Source organism: Cygnus atratus, chromosome 26 (genome assembly GCF_013377495.2).
Source record: "Cygnus atratus isolate AKBS03 ecotype Queensland, Australia chromosome 26, CAtr_DNAZoo_HiC_assembly, whole genome shotgun sequence".
Taxonomy (NCBI): Eukaryota; Metazoa; Chordata; class Aves; order Anseriformes; family Anatidae; genus Cygnus; species Cygnus atratus.
This window is the reverse complement of record NC_066387.1, coordinates 2,051,747-2,070,970: the sequence shown is the minus strand read 5'-3', so window position 1 is coordinate 2,070,970 and position 19,224 is coordinate 2,051,747. Positions and strand designations below refer to the sequence as shown.

The following is a 19,224-nucleotide window of genomic DNA, read 5'->3' as shown; positions in this document are numbered from 1 at the left end:
GCTGGATAGCTGGTGTGGGGCTGCATATTATTTTACACTGAATTATTTGGAAGTAGGCATTACTGGTACACTGAAGATGACAAGGGCAAGTAGTAAATAAAAATATATTTCAGAGAGAGGTCTCAACTGCTTGGCTCTGGGGCTGCAAGCAACCAGTATCTATTTCAGTGCTAAGTAAATTCTTATACCTAGAAATAAACTGCAGAGAGCATACTTACAGCTTTGGGCAGAGGGAGAGGGGTGTGTAGAGTAGTGTACAGGAGTTGATGTGGCCAAAATGACTACAGTAGGTGAAAGAACATTACATGGGTGCATATAATCTGTGTGTTTGATACCAAGATTCCCAGGAATGAGATGCTGCTGGTTTTTCCTTTTCCACAGTTCAAATATGATTTTAAAAAAAAAAAAAATAGCCGTAGGTCCAGTGAAAACTATGAAACCTATTAGTGGAAAAATGCTTTACAATATTTGGTTTTGGATGTATGTATGTGGGGAATAAATCTGATAATAGGGCCTTCAGCTTGGAAGTTGAAGTGGAGAAAATCAGGCTAGGAACAAAGCTCGTGTCCAGTGCTGCTCATTCTCTCAAACAGTTAAAGCAAAAGCTTGTGGTCAGCTTCTTGTCACTGAAATCACTTAAATCAGGACCAGATAACTTTCTGAAATTGATCAGGCAAGTGGAAGCTGATTCTTGTTGGATCTGTTGGCAATAAACAGGAGTCCAGAGCAAGCGACCAGAGAGGTCCTCTGGTGTTAGAAATGTGGCTGCTGTGCCTGGGTAGCGAGCGCAGGCATCTGCAGCTCTGTCTGACAGGTCTGTGCGCTCACCAAGAAGCAGCAATTGGGAATTGTCTGCCCCAGAAGGATCTGCGTTAGCCCTTTGGCAGCTCCATCTGCGTGCTGGCTGCTCCCCGGGGGTGTAACTGCTGTGCTTCCATCCCCGGCAGGGCAGGGCGCTGGCTGCTGCGAGCGGCTGCTCCAGGCGCCGAGCCTGTCCCTGCTGCTGCCTCCAGCACTCAGCCTCTCCTGGCGCAGAGCAAAGCCCTTTCCCCTCGGAGCGGCCGCTGTGGGACAGAGCCTGGCATTGTAATCAGCTCCCTGCCGCAGCCATTCCCTGTCTTTGGGCATGTGTTTGGGCAGCGTGCTGAGCCACCCTACGCTAGTATGGTTTATGCTTCCTGGTAAGTTAGAGGGGGAAAAAAAAAGTCTGGGTGGCAGTGCTCGTTAGCTCTGCTCCACGGCAGCATTTAGCTTCCAAATAGTTCTCTGTACAGCTAGCCTCAGGTGGTGCTTCACCCTTCCTTCTCTCCTCATCCAGCTCCCTGGCTTTCTGGGAGGTGGAAGGAGGACGTCTGGAACAAGTTTTGTTCCTCTCTCTGGCTCCCTTGCAGTACCTTCATCCCCAAACACAAATTCAGCTTCACTACCGATGTTTACAATTGGTGAGTATGCCATGGAATCTGTCCAGATTAAAATCTTAACCTCTGTCTGACATTTCTGTGTAGATCATTAGTTATCAGCTTAATCTCCTTGTGGTTAATCTTATACTTCCGCCCATTCCATTACCTTTCTCAGTCATGGACAGCTCCGCTTCCCTGTTTGCTGTAAACTCTACGTCCTTTTCAGTATAGATTTGCTCTTATTTTGTGCCCGGGTTACACTTTATACATCTTTCCACATAACATACCTCAAACACAATCTTCCTTATCCCCACAGAGCCAAATGTGTCAACTTAGCTTTCATTCTTTCCTGCCTTGTTTACTACAACATCCTTCTCTGTGGCCTTGAGAAATGCAATTTTATTCCTCTCTTATCTTTTCAGAAAGCAAAGGTTATACTTTTCGCCTCGTGCTTATTCGTGCTCGTGCCGTATCACTCCTTATTTTCAGGAACAGGTTTGTAGGTAGAAATAATAGCTTGTGTTAGACCTACATTTGGAAAAATGAAACGTCCTTAGACCATCACTGTACATGGAAGCACTTCTGCTCATCTCCATTTGTCTCTGTTTCTCAGAATGTAAGATACAAACCTCTGTGCTGGTCTTTTGTGGCTTATTCTCGTTCAGCATCTTCTCATCCAGCCCTGAGATGCTGACATCTCAGCCTGGTCAGCCCACGATGCCAATCGGGAAGTAAATCAGCCTGATGAGAAGCTTGCCCCCAGCACCGCGCTGATGCACAGGGAGGAGGATCACATCCTGCTGGGGCAGAGCGTTCAAAATAAAGTGTAGGTAGAGACTTTATGCTCAATGAGATTTTATGCTCAATTACACTCATGTTCAGGACATCCATGGCTGCCTGGATCGCTTTGCTGTGATTCTCTGGGGTCTTCTGGGATCGCAGTGTGAGGGAGCAGGTTTGTCAGGGGAGCAGGTTAGAGTGAACAGGGATGTTTGCAAGATGCTGGATGTCTGAAAGAGTAATACATAGTTAAATATTAACAGGGAGCTCTCATGAGGCGCCCAGGTGGCGTGTCAACCATTGACCGATAAAAGCTAATCCTTAGGTTGTAAATATGGATTGCAATTTCAAGAACGACAACAACAACAAAGCCACCCTGATAGCTGTGAGTAAAACGGTGAGCAAAGCTGTACAGAACACTTCCCCCAATTTCCTTTATAGATTCTCAGTTTGGTCTAAATTGCAAACCCTCTGATCTGACACACAGATCAAGTACAGTGTGAGGTGGCTGATGTCCAGACCACCATAGAGTTAGCTGTTCCTTCCAAATCTCCTTGTTCCCCAGAGGCTGGGTACACCGAGCTTTTCTGCCTTCTTTGAGGGAGGCAATGAATTCGGTGGCTCTTTTACAAATTACTCACAGAAAGTTTGGAGATTGGACGCTTGTGGACCCCAGCCCTCAGGTACCTAAGGGATGGGAGAGGGTGAGATCATTTCTTCATGCTCTTTGATTATAAGCCATCACCAGGGCAGGGGATACCAAACCCTGGAGTTTGTGTTGATTTGTGTGGGGCCATTTTGTTTAGTGACAGCTGGCTAGGGACTCTGGGTTTTCTGAAGATGCAGTGTCAGTTTTGGGGCTTGAATATTCAAGAAAAACAAGCAGAAGTTGCTGCACGAAGCACCCAGCTCACTTTGAACACAAAGTACAAGGAGCAGACTTGCTTTGCTTGCCAGAGCAGGGCACAACAGCGGTGTTGCAGACACGGGGTGAGGTATTTACAACTTCTCGTTGTTATCCTTGTGTGCACTTTGTGACACTTGTTCCGCCTCTAACAGCACTGCTGTGTTTTCAAATCACACGCCGTGTTTTGATGTTTTGAGCTTGACTGCCAACAGTTTAGCCAGGTTTAGAAGAGTTGCCTTTACCTGCTTGGCGAATCGGCTCATTTGAAAGGTGCTGGAGGAATGAGGACAGAGCTGGTCTTGAGTTGTGTTTCAGTTTCTTTCGTCTTTGTCCCCTAACTCTCTTTGTCCCTAACGCGATGTAAACACCGTGTGGACTCCTTAAAATGGATGAAAGGAAAATATTGCTTTGATCTCTATTCTGCTGGGGCAATATGGGGCATCTACTTCTCCAAGTAAATAGCTGGGGTGACAGAGGAGAGCAGGAGAGAAAACCTTCAAGGGAGGAAAGCAGATCTGGAAGACCTCTGAAATGACAGAGCCCATCCTGTCGGTTTGCTGGGAAGAGGTGAGGCAGTTTCATAGCTGAGGTTCGTAGCTCGAGAGGTTCCCGTCCCTGAAAATAAGAGCTGACGGTCGGGCTGCCTTACTAATTCCAGCTACGGAGGTGACAGCCACTGACTCTGCAGTTCCGTGGGGCTTTGGACAGCGGGGCAGAGATGTTGGCCTGTACCCATGGTGAGGTACCTGCAGGAGCACATTTGCAAAGGCCGTGACTTGAGATAACGAGTGAGTGACTAAGGGCGTTGTGGATCCATTGTAGTTTATGACTTCCTCCAGGCTTCATCATATTAAGATGATTTATGTAAATATATTTGTTATATATGTCTGTGGATAGATAGGTAGATATAGATGTGTTTGAGTTTCTCATAGCAAATTTTCTGTATTCCTTGGCATAATTTGTGCATTAGTAAGTTTCTGTTTCCAGAAAAAACCCTCCACTGGCAGTTGTAGCGGGAAAAACAATTGATTACTTCACAGCCTGAACAGCAGAAGGGTAGCAGGGAAGAGACTCCTTTTCTGAAGGGATCTCCCTTCATCCGCTCTTTCCCTGTATCAACACCAGAGCTCAACCTTTTTCCCTATCTCCATTCAACAACTTCTTTCAGAGGCCCCCACGTCCTCCATTATCACTGCTGGACAAGGGGGCTCACGGCTCCAGACCCTTTTATCTTTTCTACCCTGAGGTACGTTGGCATTCAGGATGTCCCACCACATTTGCTGATCCTAACAGATCCATGCACCAGCATCTCTGTGGGTTTTAATGGGGGCGGCAGTTCTGGGCTGGGAGGATGGCACCAGTCCCGTTTTGGGGTATTTGAAACATTCGCTGGAGCTTCAAATAAGCACGTAACTTGTGAAGGGGTTTGGAGGCGACACAAGTTTTTTCTTATCCTTGCTGATCCATGAGATAAGAATTGTAATATTGTCCCAGAGAAATGTCAATGGGAAGAGTTTCCTTTCTGTTTGAGTAACAGCGTGTTGTTTTTGGAAGTCACTGTCTATGGGAAGGGAGGCACCTGCAGTTAATTTTATCCGTTCCTGTGTAAATATGGACCTCCTGACATTCCCAACCCGCAGTTCAGTGGGGTCGTGGCATTATGTACTGTAATCTCCAATTTTATAAATAACGCTGATTTTAGTGCTGATTGTAAAACCTTGAATTTATTTGGCACTCGCTCACTCCCAGGTTGGTGCGAAAGTACTGAAGTCCTGCGTGTGAATAAAAGCACTTGAGCTGATGCATTTTAGGCGAGTTGTTCCTGTGGTGTTAGAGAATGGAGACTAGGGAGGGATCGATGCTGTCAGAGCAGTCGAGCGCTGTGAGTAGCTGACAAAGTCTGCCCGAGTGGATTGTGATGTTTCCTCAATTTCACTCACTAACTACAGCCAGCGTCAGGCGTTGCTGGCAGCCCTTTTTGCAGAAGCACGTTAACCTCATGTTTTCTGCTCTCTTCTGGCTTTTACCACTTATTTTGTGGAGCCTGGGAGAGCTGCTGCTTTTGGTCCACAAGGCGACCGAAAGCCCTGGTGCTCCTTACAGGCTCGTGGACCGCTGCGGCCACGCTCACCCTGGGCACATTCGTGCCGCGGTGACACCCCTGGGAGCTGCTTGCTGCCAGGCTCAGGGCTTGGGGCTTGGGTTTCTCCTCCCTGGTCTCGGTGACACGAAGAAATAATTGAAGGACACGAGGCACAGTGCAGAGGGGTTGGCAGCACGCTGTCCTTTTTGCAGCAGCCCTCTACAAACCCACACTGCTATGGAGTTGTAGATTTATACCTAGTCTTCTCTGGACATGGTTTTGGTTATTTAATAGCTTCTCTCATTCTTACAGTGTGTGATTGTGCTCAGGGTAGGTGTCACCTTGGCAAGTTCTGATTAAATGCTCACAAGAAATAGGTGATCAGGAGTTTAAAAAAAATAAATTGTTTTATGGATAAAATTTACAGAACAGTAGCAAACAATACTTAATGGCTTGCTGTATTTGAAGCTGCCTTGGCAGGTGAAATAAATTAATCTAGAAGTGGTCAAGTAAAAAAGAAAAACAAACATATATTTTGTGTATAACATGCCTTAATAGCTAATTTTATAAGGAGACAAGCTTCATAAGGATTTCAATGGGATCGATGCCGCTTAGTGCTTGTAGAAATTCAGGAAACAAGCCCAGGCTCTGCAGTGCTAAATTAAGATCCCGTGCTTGCAGCACTCAGAGGAGCGTGCCGTGGGCGCTCGTCCCGGCCTTGCCTTTCCTTTCCCTTTGCTTTTGTTTACGCTTCGAGCCGCAAGCACCCGATTCTGCGGGGCTCACCGTCCTGCCTCGCCCCCTGCAAAATGAAATTACAGCTCCCACCACGACCGCGGCTCCAGCCTGTGAGTGCGTGGGGAGGGGATTACTTGGATAAATTTACGACGGATACTATGGCCGCTTACAGTAAGAGAAAACAGGGCGAGGGAGAGCTCCGATACCTCGCGTCACACACGCCTGCGTGTAGCATTACACCAGCCTCAGCGCTGGCATCCAGTTATGCGACTCGTGGCCAAACCAAGCCGTTTTAAGCGGCGTCAGCCCCGGCTTCGTGCCGCCTTCCTCCCGCCTTGGGGTTCCCAGTGCTGCGGGGCGAGCGGCCGGGAGCCTGGATGCCTCCTGCCCGGAGCCTGGAAGCCTCCTGTCCGGGCAGTGAACGCATTGGCTGCGGCCGCGGGCGGTGCTGCCACCGCCGTGCTGGCTTCCTGACCTGGACTCGCGCGGATCAGGAGCTGCTCGGTGGCGGTGGAAGGAGCTGGGGCAGCAGAAAGGGACCTGGGGGTGGTGAGGAGGGGTCTGTGCCCTGCTGCTGCCGGCCAAGGGGAGCAGCTCGCAGGGGGCCCCGGCTGCCCCTGTGCCCCGTGCACCCAGCTGGCTGCCCACGGAAAGGTCGCGTCCATTCGGGACCAGTCGGCACCACAAGCATCCATGGGTATCAGTATGGCACATAATGCAGCATCCCGATGTTTGTACATGGGACTTAGGACTTATTCATGACACGTACCTCTTATTACACCCAAACCCCCTCTGTTTGAATAACCCCCCTCATCACACCCAAACCACCCTCTCTCTGAGTACTCAGCTCGCTCAGAATGCAGCAACTTAAATCCCTCGAGTGGCGGGGGGAGCCAAAGGGAGAGCAAAGCTTACCCAGAGCGATTCTTATTTTCTTTTCCTGACAATTCACTTGATATTATTTTGTTAGCAGGAAGCAAAACCAAGACCCGAGACAAACGCTTTCAATCACACTTCGATATTCAAATTGTACTTATTAGCTGGACGGCTTAGTGCTTAATTGACTTTCCTGTTAAATGGGGATCTTCTGGTTACCGGTGTTGGCTGGGGAATGTGTTTGCAGTTTCCGTGCATTTTTGTTTCCACCTGCAGCCCCGGGAAGTGGTGAAAGGCAGGAGGGACCCACGGAGGTAGGAATTCCTTTGCGCTGACTCTGCTGCCTTTTGTCCCCCCCAGCTGGGCCTCAGCTGCACGAAGAAATGTCAGTTTGAATCTCTAATCAGAAAGGTTTGTAAAATGCATTGTTTCCCAAGTCTCTGGAGACACCCTAGCTAGCTAGTTAAATATTTATTCACCCCTGGACCAACAGGTTTGAACCTCTGTGTCAGCTTGGTTTCTCCCCCATCCAGGGCAGATTCGTTACATGTCGTACAGTTTATCATCTTTGGATGGGGAATTTAAAAGCCCCATTCTTAAATCTTCTGATGAAGAGGTTTATGTGATTGCGCTGAGCAGCTTTGCTCTGGCACCAGGGCAGAAACACTTCTTCCTGCAGCAGCTTTTACAACACGGTGTGGTGGCTCCTGCCCCTGCCCCAAAACCAGCTCTTCCCTTGTCCCTGACTGGGACTCACGAAGCTTCCTTTGGATTTTATTTTCCTTTTCTGGGTGGATTGAAAAGAGTTGACTCTTCCCTATCAAGAGAGGGAGACATCACGTTCCCCAAAATGTCAATTCCTGCAGCGTGGACCAGGGGCTGTGCAGGGGCTACGTCTGAGCGCAGGCGGTGCCTCCTGAGACCTCCTGAACCCCACCATAGTCCCCAGAGCACGGTCTCGTTGCAAAGCAGTGCCTTTTTGTGAGCTGTGTCAGCTGCTGGAGTATACAAACCTCAGTGACAGAGGGGTAATGAGATGGACCTGGTCTGTACTCCCCTGTTCGGTGCTGTCCTGCTGTGCAAGGGTAGCCCCGTAGGAAAAAAAGACCCTGCCTGACCCGTTGGGAGTCGCATAACCTGGGTGCTCTGGTAGCACTTACAAGTGGTAGTAAAGGTATGCTGGAGAGGTTTCTGCGTGATTTTCAGGTGCTCAGAAAATGAAGTACCTTCTAGCACGCATACTTTGATAAAGTCAGAATGGTGTCTATTCAGATCTTTTGTAACGAGGATTTGCACAAAACAGTGATTGACAATTTACTGTCCTGAGGCTTAATGGAGGGGAAAAAAAGCGTTGCCTTGGCTGCTCTGCTTTCTTCGAGTTGTCTTTTAGACATCAAAAGCTCTTAAGAACAATTTAAAAATAGCTTAATTGTATCCTCCAAAAACCTTTAGAGTTGAGAATTTGAACAGTTTCTGCCCTGTGAATAGTTGCAGCTGAGATTAAGATGTGTAAACAAGCACGGGACTTTGAAGATTAGTTTCCATTACCAATAAAAGGTCTTGCGTGGCATAACGTAAAGGAGGTGCCGTGTGTCACTGGGGGTTTGGCACGAGGGCCAGCTTCTCCAAACTACCTGTCTGCTCCCCTGACTCCTTAACGAACAAAATATTTCATATTTTAAGCTCTGAACTCCCTAAGCCTGGAGCAGACCCCGGGGCTAGCCTTTTGCCTCCTGGACCGCAGTGAGCACTGCTGAAAACCTTGACATTTTAGGCTGGAATCAGTAAGTTTGATAGTGCTTTGGACTCAATTCTGGAATTTTCTGTCTGCGTCCTTCTGTTGCCAATGTTTCTTATAAACTGCAGCCACGACATCTGTTGCTAGACTGCGCTCCATCTGTGGCCTGGTGCAGGACGTATACACGGGTTTGTAAAACAAGCATCGCATTTTGTGTTTAGTCTAATACAAGGTGTCATCTGCAAGTTGCTTTCGTTTACCTGCTGCAATTTCAATCAGTTGTTCCAGACCATTTCTAAGGGATGGGTTCACAATGTGAGACCCAGAAAAGGGCAAAAACTTTGTCAGGGGAAAAGAAAACGGCTTTGAAACGCTCGCCGGTGTTTCGTATTGATGGGCGAATCCTGGGGGACACCCAGAGAAGATACCTGCAGCGGGTGGCTGACGCGGGAGCACTCAGATATTTACAAGGTCAAATTGACCTTACGAGAGAGTTTCAACTTCAGCTATTTCATATTTTTCAAAGGATTTGTCAGGCTGGAACAAACCAGAGGTTGCTCATCTTTGCTATCCCGCCTACCGCAGCGACTGCTGCTGCTTCCAAGAAGGGCATTAACTCCTTTAGCACACTTCTGCAATCCTTTAGCAGGGGCTGAGCACAGCAGAGGGATTTTTTCTTCCTAACCACAGCTGGTGATTTGATGTTAAAAACATCGGTAGCATGCTGTACCATGGATCCTGCGTGCTGCTCCTTTGGTTGACTAAAACTAAACCACATTCTGCTGTTGGGCTGCTCGCGCGTTAGCCAGAAGTTAAAAATAACATTTTAGCCTCTGTACATCAGTCTCCCTGGAACGTCCCCAAGAAAAGCCCCTCCTGCTCCAATGCTGAATATCAAGAAAAATGAACTCCTTAGGCCAACTGTCGTGGCTTTTTTGTTTTGTTTTGTAGGAGAGAAGGGCAGTTTCTGTACTTTTATCTGCGTTATTTTTGCAGATTGTCTTTCTGAGGAGTTGTTTTTGTTTTTTTTTTTTTTGTACTATGCAGCTCATCTGATGTTGCCTAAGGTGAAAATCTTGCCCAGATGAAAATCTTGGGTTTGTCCATCGCTAGTGCAGTTAGCAGGCGTGTTTCAGGGCTGCCCGTACCTTGGTCTGGTGACATTAGGCAGCAGGGTTTGGCTGTGTGAGTGGCAGAATAAGGTGCCTGATCGTATCCTTCCTTGTGCTGTCACCTTCCGTAGGGTTTGCACATCCCCTCCAGCTCCTGGGTCAGCGTTAGTCACGGTGTTTGCCCTGAGCTCTGCTGCCGCTTGCTTTCCATTTCAAAGCCTCAAACCGCTCATTAAAAGTGTTGTGAGGCACTAAGTAATGGATAATTAAAAAGCAAGCCAGAAAAACCTCAAGCACTTGTGGGTGCCCTTCTTCTCGGGCTGGCTGGGAGAATCGCTGAAGAGCTTGTGCTGGCTCCAAGGCAGCTTCCTCCTGGGGAACTGGTGATACGCAGATAGGAAGCTGAAGGGTTATGTAAAGGTATTGTTGGGAATGCATTATTCACAGCATTATTGTGGGAAATTCAGTTTCTTAAACTAAGAAACTGCCTGTCCCAGCCTGGAAAGCTGGCACTGTGTGGATCTCCTCACCTCTGGGCTTCAGGAGTAGGGTTGGCATCACCAAAGCACTCCTGGGAGCCTCCCAGTGCTGGGCAGAGAAAACAGGAAAACTTGATTTTCTATTTTTGAAGATGAGCATTAATGAGCTGTGAATGGCAACACACTTCAAAAATATCATTAAAATTTGGAGTCCGCAATTGGAAAGCGGAGATGAGGCAGACTTCTGCGCTTGATGGGTGCCTCTTTGAAAAGAAGGTCGCCAAGCCAAGTAGGACAAAGTGTGGTTGCTGGTAAGGCTTTTGTGGTCATGCTTTGCTGGGCTGTCCTGTAATATTCAGTTGCTTTTTATCTTTTCACAGTCTGTCCAGCTGCCTGCAAGTCGCAAGGCTGCACCTCCGATGGCCAGTGCTGTCACAGCGAATGCCTGGGGGACTGCACGGAGCCCAACAACCCAGAGAAATGCGTGGCGTGCCGCAACTTCTACCTTGATGGCACTTGCGTGGATGCCTGCCCGCCCGGTTACTATCACTTTGAGGGCTGGCGCTGCGTGACCTTCAGCTTCTGCCAGGAGCTGCACAACAAATGCAAAAATGCCAGGGAGTCGGGGTGTCACGTTATCCACAACAACGAATGTGTTCACGAATGCCCATCGGGGTACATCATGAATTCCAGCAAGTAAGTGCAGGCGTCTGCAAGTAAAGGAACCAAGCTGTAGTTTGGGTGGTGTTCTGGTGTTTTGTGTCCTTTTCTTCCTCTTGGATAGAGGGTTTGCATTCTGTGTCAAGGCCAAGAAAAGTTCCTGGTGCTTGAGTGTCTGCGATAATTACCTGGTCTACTTTAATATGATTTGCAAACTAATACCTTGCTAATTCAAGCCATTAAAAGCAGACAGGTTTACCTGGGGTGTGCTGGTAGTTTATTCTGCTTTGTTTACTCTCAAGTCTGGAAAAAGTGGGAGAGGGGGGTTGAAGGAGAGGACAAGGAAGAGTAGTGTCCTCAGGTTGGAAGGGTCCTGCTGTAATCGAGTGAGACGAGGGAGAATGAGAAGCATCAGTAGTGCTGCTTACCTTCCCCTCCAAAGCTGACCTCAGACTAGAAAGCTTTGTTTTTAAGCAGAAAAGGGAAAATTTACGTCTAATCAAGAGAGCATAGCGTATTTTGATCAGATCATTCTTAGAATATCTGTCCCTCATCCCTGTAATTACTTTCATTGAGCAGGTTCAAGCTGTGCCAGACATAAATGGACAATGTAACAAACAACTGTAGCATGAGTCAAAGCAGGGAACAGCCATTCTGACTATTCCCAGGCTTTTTCAACAAAGAAGTTAAATAATTTATGTTGCCTAGCTGTTTATCGCTGAAAACTTCGTTGTTTGTCCCACAATAACATTATATATTGTGATGAGTCAGATTTCCTATGAATATTGGTAGCTTTGTGCCCGCATGTGTTTGCTCCTGACATAACAAATTCGGGGAATTCACTCTAACAGGACTTTCTATTCCATTTCCTGTTTTGCTGTTCAAAAGAATGAACCAGCAGCCCCCAGAGCAGATATGCTGCTGGGGTAACAGCAGCCCTCTCCTCTCTCCTCTACTTGTTCCAGGCTGCTGTCAGTAGGACCTCACAGTGCTGCACTTCTCCTAGGGCATTTATTTCTCAGAACTAGTTGGAAGCACATTCTTGTGGTGTTATGACCAGGGCAAGCAATCATCTTGCTGCCATTTAAGAAGCATTTCCCCAGAGCACAAAGCACATGCTTGCCTTTTTCAATGCAACTTTACATAAAGTCCTTAATCACTGGATTCCCAGATGAATGGCCAGTAATCCGCTCATCAATTACATTTTTGGTTAATGCTCTTGGGGTGGAGAATGGGCATGGGTTTTTTGATCTTGAAGTCCTGGGTATGCATAGCACTGTACAGCATCATGGTGTGACTGGGCTACTCAAAACAGTCAGAATTGCTTCATTCTGGTTTCTGTTGTGTAGAAAGTGTGTAGAAAGAGTGACTAGAGTGTGAAATGTGGAAATGACAATTTTAAGAATAACCAGCAGTTATTTGGAGTTCTTCAGAGCCTTGTGCTGCACACTGCAAGTGACTCCCATGGCATATTGTCAGGATGCTTTTGCTTTGTGTCGATTGCTCTGCTTTTGAGAACTGCTGGAGATGCCCCAGATCATTTTCTGCAAAAGTATCTCATCTGCGTTCTTGACTCTCTTGTCTTTCAGCCTGCACTGTACTCCCTGCGCAGGGCCTTGTCCAAAGGTTTGCGACTTTGGGAAGGAGAAGACTATCGATTCAGTGACATCAGCACAGGAGCTCCGTGGCTGCACGGTTGTTAATGGAAGCTTAGTTATAAATATCCGGGGAGGAAGTAAGTTCTGCATGAGTAAGGGGGTAGGGAGCGCTGGGTGTCAGATCAGTGAATATGACACCATCCAGGAGCTGGGCTTTTCTTTTTTGCTTTGACCGCTCTCTGAATCTGAGAGTGATTCAGAAAAATAACAGTAAAGTAAAGGCTCTTCTCGTGGTCATTAGGGGTGGGATTTTTTTTGCTAACTGATTTTTGTAAGGTCTTTTGGATTTATGCAGAGCAGTTCCATGTAATCTGCTTGGGCTCTGATATCAATGTTTCTCTCCATGGTATCAGAAAACTAAAACCGATGTTTTTCTCTCCATAGATAACATAGCAGCTGAGCTAGAAGCAAATCTTGGCTTGATAGAAGAAATCTCAGGTTACCTAAAAATTCGCCGGTCTTATGCCTTGGTTTCTCTTTCTTTTTTTCGTAAACTACATCTGATCAGAGGAGAAACATTAGAAGCTGGGTGAGTTCTTTCAAAAGATATTTTAACGCTTTGAAGTGTAAGGAGTACTGGTGCTATCAGGGTGATTTGTATTGATAAACAATCCCTACGTTATTTTTAAACATTCCTCTGCCCATGGCTTGTGGCCTGCCAGGGAAGATAGTTTGCATTTGTTTTTTCTTTGCTGTCTGGATTAGTGCATAAGGGCGGGTGAGGGGGGGGAAGGACTCTTTTAGTGGATCTCCTCCCAACCCACATTTTCATTTTCTGCTTTCAGGAATTATTCGTTTTATGCCTTGGACAACCAGAATCTTCGTCAGCTCTGGGACTGGAGTAAACACAACCTCACTATTGCACGAGGCAAACTCTTCTTCCATTATAATCCCAAACTGTGTTTGTCAGAAATCCACAAGATGGAGGAGATCTCTGGGACTAAGGGGCGTCAGGAAAGGAACGACATAGCCCTGAAGACAAATGGCGATCAAGCCTCATGTAAGAAAGTTTCAGAATGCACTGAGACTTGCATCATTTTCCTTTCCCTCAGTCTTTGCAAACCTCATGCTTTTAATGTCTCTCAGCCTAGCCTATGATTTTTTTTGTCCAGGGGCTGTCCTTGTCCTTTTGGTAAAGCACCAGGCATGTGACTTGCTGCTTGCTTGTACACAGTAATGATACTGTCAATATGCCATGAGTAAAAGTACTCCTGGGTGCTGCATCTGGCCAGGAGCCTACCTTGCCAGCTTTGGTGTTCAGCAGTTTTCTTTGTGTGCTCAGCTGTGAGACTTTTTGGGGTTGAGTGTATTGTTGAGTCTTTTTGAAGAGTTTAGCACAATGTAACCCCAGTCCAGACTGGGACTTGGTGTTACTACTGAGCACCTGATTAATCATAATCTTCTTTTCCCATGTCTTGAGGTGACAGTATGCCCACACAATAAACATAGTGGAGGAATAGGATTTTCACCCATCTCTGGAGCCATCTGAAGGAGTTGCTCTGGCAACTGTCAGAGAAATTTTTCCAACAATTTTTATTATGCCTTTTAAAGGTTTTTAAGCTAGTAGCTTCCTTTGACAACAACAATAACGTAATGCCTGTATCAGCATGGCTAAGGAGCAAACATGCTGTGTTGCTTTATGCTCTAACTAAAGTCGTGCCACTGAAGGTGTAGTTTTGCAGACACGTATTTTGGCAGCAATATTGCCATGATTACATCCCAACCCTGCTGTTTGTTCCCATTCTGTGCCACACACAATCCCCGTTCCCTGTTTATGCCAGGAAAATTTACAGGGCTGCATGGTGAACCAGACTGAAGAAGTAATCTGGGGTAGAAGATAGCAAGACATTTCTGCTTGCTGTTCTTAGCTTGTGTCGTGTCTCAGCTCTGCTCTGATTTATTTTGTAGCCCCACAAAGTTTTAAATCACACAGGAACAAGCACAGGGTAGCACGTAAGGTTTGAGCAGGTACTGCCACCAAAGCCCCCAGTGTTTGTTAAACTATGATTTCAGTTCTGTGCTCTTTTCATAGCTTGCAATACTGCTTAGCACATCCTGTGGCAGCACTATTTCTCTGCATTTGGTGGCAGTGCTGCGTAAACATCCCCTTCCCCAATTCTGCCCGTTGTTATGCGATGTAGCTATTTGTGAACAGACTTTAAAACTGAAGATCTTTCGGCTGAATCAGTTTGCTGGTCTGGTTTGCCACATATCAACACACAGAGCCTTGCCAGAGCAGTGGGGAGTGGGGAACGTAATGACTACCTATCCAAAAACTGGCAGTACCAGTGAAAAAACATACATGGAGCCATACCCTCTGGGATATCACAGCCCCAGCTTGGGCAGAGTGAACGCAGCACAAGGCGTTAGCTGTCTGTAAAGGTCCTCTCTTCCCCTGAGACACTGGCAGGATCTTCCCGCATTCGGGGATGAGACTGGATTTGGGGTTCAAATCCAGCTCTCTCGTGGCTGTGTGCAGCTCCCAGGCTGGCTGATGGCTTTGTGTTAAAGGCAGCTGGAGGATATGGTCGCGTTTCTTTTTGCCAGCTTTAACCCCACTCTGCTGTGCTGCTCTCCGTGCCACCCCCTACCTCAAACCACACGTTGCCAGCATGTTTGGCTTTTTGTTTGATTTTATGTTTCAACTCTAGTTTTCACATTGGCAGCATCCTGTTTACAAAAAATGAAAAAGGCACAACACCTTGTTTGTTCTGGATGTGGGGCAGCAAAATGAATGTTCTTCCTCCCTTGTGCAGCTACTGCAGGAATGGCAAATCCCATCAGAGCTATGCAGTTTGTACTTCTTGGGCTGTTTGGACATACCATATCGTAATGCTTCCCTTGAGAATCAAAACTCCACCCTCCTGCAACTGTTTGTTGTCCTTCGCTCCTGTTTGCGAAGGGACCGTGCTACTCCCGGGCAAGGCTGAGAATTCACTCATTCTGAAGGCAGTGCCTACAAAAACTATGCAAACTGTGTTGCTGGGTTCAGCTGTATATATTGTCATTAATTTAAAAATGTATTTCCTTTAGATTTCCACTTTCTAGCTTTTAGTTAAACTCTTTACGGGTTTATTTTCATAAAATCATAGAAAAAATGAAGCTGGCAGAAACCTTGGGAGGTCATCTATTCCAACCCCTGGCTTAAGGCAGGAATAACGTTGAAGTAAGATAAGTTTTTAATGAGTAGTTCTCAAAGCCAAGGTTCTCATATTTACTGTGGAGAACAGAAACTTCTAAAATAATGAAAAACAGAAAACTGTTTTTTAGCATTAACAAAATGATTGTCCTTTCTCTTTTGTTACAGGTGAAAATGAATTGCTGAAATTTTCTTCTATTAGAACATCTCACGACAAGATCCTGCTGAAGTGGGAGCCATACTGGCCTCCTGATTTCCGTGATCTTCTGGGATTTATGCTTTTTTACAAAGAAGCGTAAGTGGCAGCTTAAGGAGAGGGTAGCTCCAGTAACCCATGGTTGGGCTACAAAACAATAGCCATGCTGGGCTTCTACAAACAACAGCTGGCACTGAAGAGTAGATATTAAGACTGCTGTGGTCATAGCTAATTAGGAGCCAGACAGTCACAGACACTACACTTAAGTTTCTGATGTTACCCTTTTATATAAATGCTCATTAAGTTCCCTAACTTAACTTAGCTGTATATAGTCAAAATTGCTCACTTAAGAGCAACCCTAACATCAGTTGTTCCAACTGTTCTAGACTTGCATGCTCTATCTATCTCCCCACTATCTCCATAGGATGATGAGGCATATATTCCCGTTTAAGTAGGAAACAGTCTTTTAAAAATCAAGGTTACCAAACTGGTTTCTATGAGGCTGAAAATAATCAGCTGAGATTTAGTTGTATGGATTGTCTGTGGAGCTGTTATGCTGTTAGGAGGCTGGGTTACAAAGGCGTCTGTGCTTTATTTTCAGAATACACAGGAGAGATGATCAGACTTTCTGTAAGGTGTAAGGGATTATAACTTTCATGGATATCTTTAGAAATGATGTTTCTGAAAGCTCGAAAATGGGATTCTGTTAATTTGAGGCTTTTTTTTTTTTTTTTTAAGTCCATACCAAAATGTGACAGAGTTTGATGGACAAGATGCTTGTGGGTCAAATAGCTGGACAGTCGTGGATGTTGACCCACCGCCACGATCAAATGAACCCAAAGCGCAGGCCCAGCCAGGCTGGCTTCTGAGGGGCTTAAAGCCATGGACACAATATGCTGTGTTTGTTAAAACCCTGGTCACCTTCTCAGATGAACGAAGGACATACGGTGCAAAGAGTGAAATCATCTACGTCCAGACCAATGCTACTGGTCAGTATCGTTAATTTAATGTTGCACTGCAAATATTAAAGCAAGTCAGACCTTCTGTCTTCTGGCTGGTAGTCACAGTAGTCCCATATCTGTGAAACTTTCTCCTGACATTGCTACTCTACGTTTGTGGGACGGTATTCCTAAAGAAATGGAAGACTGTATGCTTCCCTGGATGGGGAGAGGGTGCTGGTGTGCACTTGTTCCGTGTGGCTGTGTGTAGGGGTTGTGTGCACAATCGTGTGCCCTGCTGCAGGACTGTTGGGTGTCAGTGGGCCTACTATGGAGAGCGCTGCTTGTTCCTGGGGAAATGGAAACTTGCCTGTGCTTGTCGAGCTCTCTCAGAGCACTGGAAGTGACCTCTGTCTCTTTTCCACCCACACAGTTCCATCAGTTCCGTTAGATCCGATATCTGTTTCCAACTCTTCATCCCAAATCATTCTGAAGTGGAAGCCACCCTCAGAGCCCAACGGGAACATCACGCACTACCTGGTGTTCTGGCAGCAGCAGGCCGAAGACAGTGAGCTGTATGAACTCGATTACTGCCTAAAGGGTGAGTTCCACTTCTTGCTCTGTGCCCTTCTTTCAAGCCTTCCAGATGGTGGAGCTATCTCAGCATTGTATGGAGAATTTTCACACACCCTGGAGGTGCTCAGGATGCCTAATTTTGCTGTTCTGAAATAAGTTCAAGAAACAGGCTGCCATGTAGCTGCGTTCTCCCACGGTTCAGTCACATTATACATTAGTCACTATTGCCAAGTCACATGCAAACGATCTCCAAAACCATTTTTTCATAAAGTAATCAAATATATGTATTTTTTTTATTTGGGCATCTCCCTTCTGCGCTTGTTCTTTTTAAACTGAGTAAACCAGTTTAATAACAGCTATGGAGACAGTAAAGTAAAATACTGCAGTGTTTCTGCAGATCAGTGGCCAAGTTCATTTTTGAAGGCGTCTTGTGCCTTAGGTTTTGGAATTATTTCAGGATCCAGAGTTTCACTGAGGACTCTCAGACTCTCCGCAGCTCTGTGTTACCCAAGCTGAGGTAAAGAGGGGTAGAACTCTGGCGACAGCAGCATTTGAGCTTCATTTCAGAGCTAGCATAGTGTTGAATCAAGGCCCTGTTGTAAGAGAGGGAAAGCTGCTCGACCCTAGATATGAGACCGTGGGAGGCCTAAATGTGCTATGAATCCTGTGTACTCTAGTTTTGGATCTTGCTAAGATCAAACATCTGCTTCTGGCATGCCAAGCATGAGTGATAGTAAAATTGTTTTGTCCGTAGGATTAAAACTGCCCTCAAGGACATGGTCTCCTCCTTTTGAATCTGAAGACCCTCAGAAGTATAATCAAAGTGAAAACGAGGATGTCAGCGGAGAGTGTTGTTCCTGTCCTAAAACAGACTCTCAAATACAAAAGGAGCTGGAAGAGTCTGCTTTCCGCAAGACGTTCGAGAACTACCTTCACAATGAGGTTTTCGTCCCCAGGTATGAATAGCAAAACTTACTGCCCACGTAGTTTGGGGTAGGGAAGTGTAATTGGTTACTAAACAGAAGTACTGGGCTGGGCACGGCCACATTGCCAGTCTGTCTGGGCTTCCATGGGACTGTCCAGTCCAGCTGAATGTGTGTCGGAGGCTGGTGAGAGCTGAGCACCTACAACTGATGTTATTACAGATTTGGAAGATTCTTCTCTATTTCCTATCCATGAATTCTCTTCAGCTTGAGAATAAAGGGAGAATCCTCAACAAATAGCTAAAACCCTGTAGCTCACTTAACCTAGTGTGAGGCCAAAAATAGCCATTTTTTTTGTCTTAAAATTTCATGATCTAGCTTTTCATCCAGTTGAAAAGAAAGGAAAAGAAAAAGAGAAGTTTACCATGCCACAGCCTTGTCCTTTAGCGCGGTATTTGCGGTCTTCCTTGCACTTAGTCTGGGAAATACCTCCAATACCATGAGGAATGCAACTGCTGTGGGTGGTGAATGTCCTGTTTTGAATGGCACACACAGTGTCACATTAAGTGGTGTTGAATGTCTTCACACTTCATATGCAACTTACAGAGGAAGCACTGGGAATCAGGTTAGGCTGTAATGATTTACCCTCTTCACTGTCATGTATTTTGTGCTCTAAATTTGGTCTCTGCTTCCTGCCCTTAGCTATTAAAATTTACTTGCAGCTGCTTGACAAAAGCTACCTTTCTTCAGTGAGTGTTTTTGTATTACTGAGTGAATTGTAGACAGTGTCTCTTCTTTGGGAGTCCGATTTGATGCCTGCAGTTGTCACGTGGAAGTTTGTGCAGAGTCACTCTGTTTGCTGTTTCTTTGCTTTTAGTGCTGATCAGGACAAGTTTCAGTGTGCAAAGTGCTGGCAGGACACACCATCTTTAAAAGCAGAGGAGAAACGAGCCATGTACAAAAGCCAAACTCCTCTTGATGTAGGCAAACAATACTGACAATCTGATTACTTTTTTTTCCT

At 46.2% G+C, this 19,224-nt stretch overlaps 1 protein-coding gene across 1 annotated transcript in view; it reads left to right on the top strand.

Moving 5' to 3' along the window:
- Positions 1 to 19,224, top strand: part of INSR (insulin receptor) — a 51,595-nt gene that overhangs the window by 21,159 nt on the left and 11,212 nt on the right. The window contains exons 3-10 of the mRNA XM_035567709.2: positions 10,494 to 10,809; positions 12,363 to 12,508; positions 12,816 to 12,960; positions 13,217 to 13,431; positions 15,739 to 15,865; positions 16,505 to 16,755; positions 17,138 to 17,305; positions 18,035 to 18,236. Of these exons, the coding sequence (XP_035423602.1) occupies positions 10,494 to 10,809; positions 12,363 to 12,508; positions 12,816 to 12,960; positions 13,217 to 13,431; positions 15,739 to 15,865; positions 16,505 to 16,755; positions 17,138 to 17,305; positions 18,035 to 18,236 (1,570 nt within the window). The remainder of the gene's footprint in view (positions 1 to 10,493; positions 10,810 to 12,362; positions 12,509 to 12,815; positions 12,961 to 13,216; positions 13,432 to 15,738; positions 15,866 to 16,504; positions 16,756 to 17,137; positions 17,306 to 18,034; positions 18,237 to 19,224) is intronic.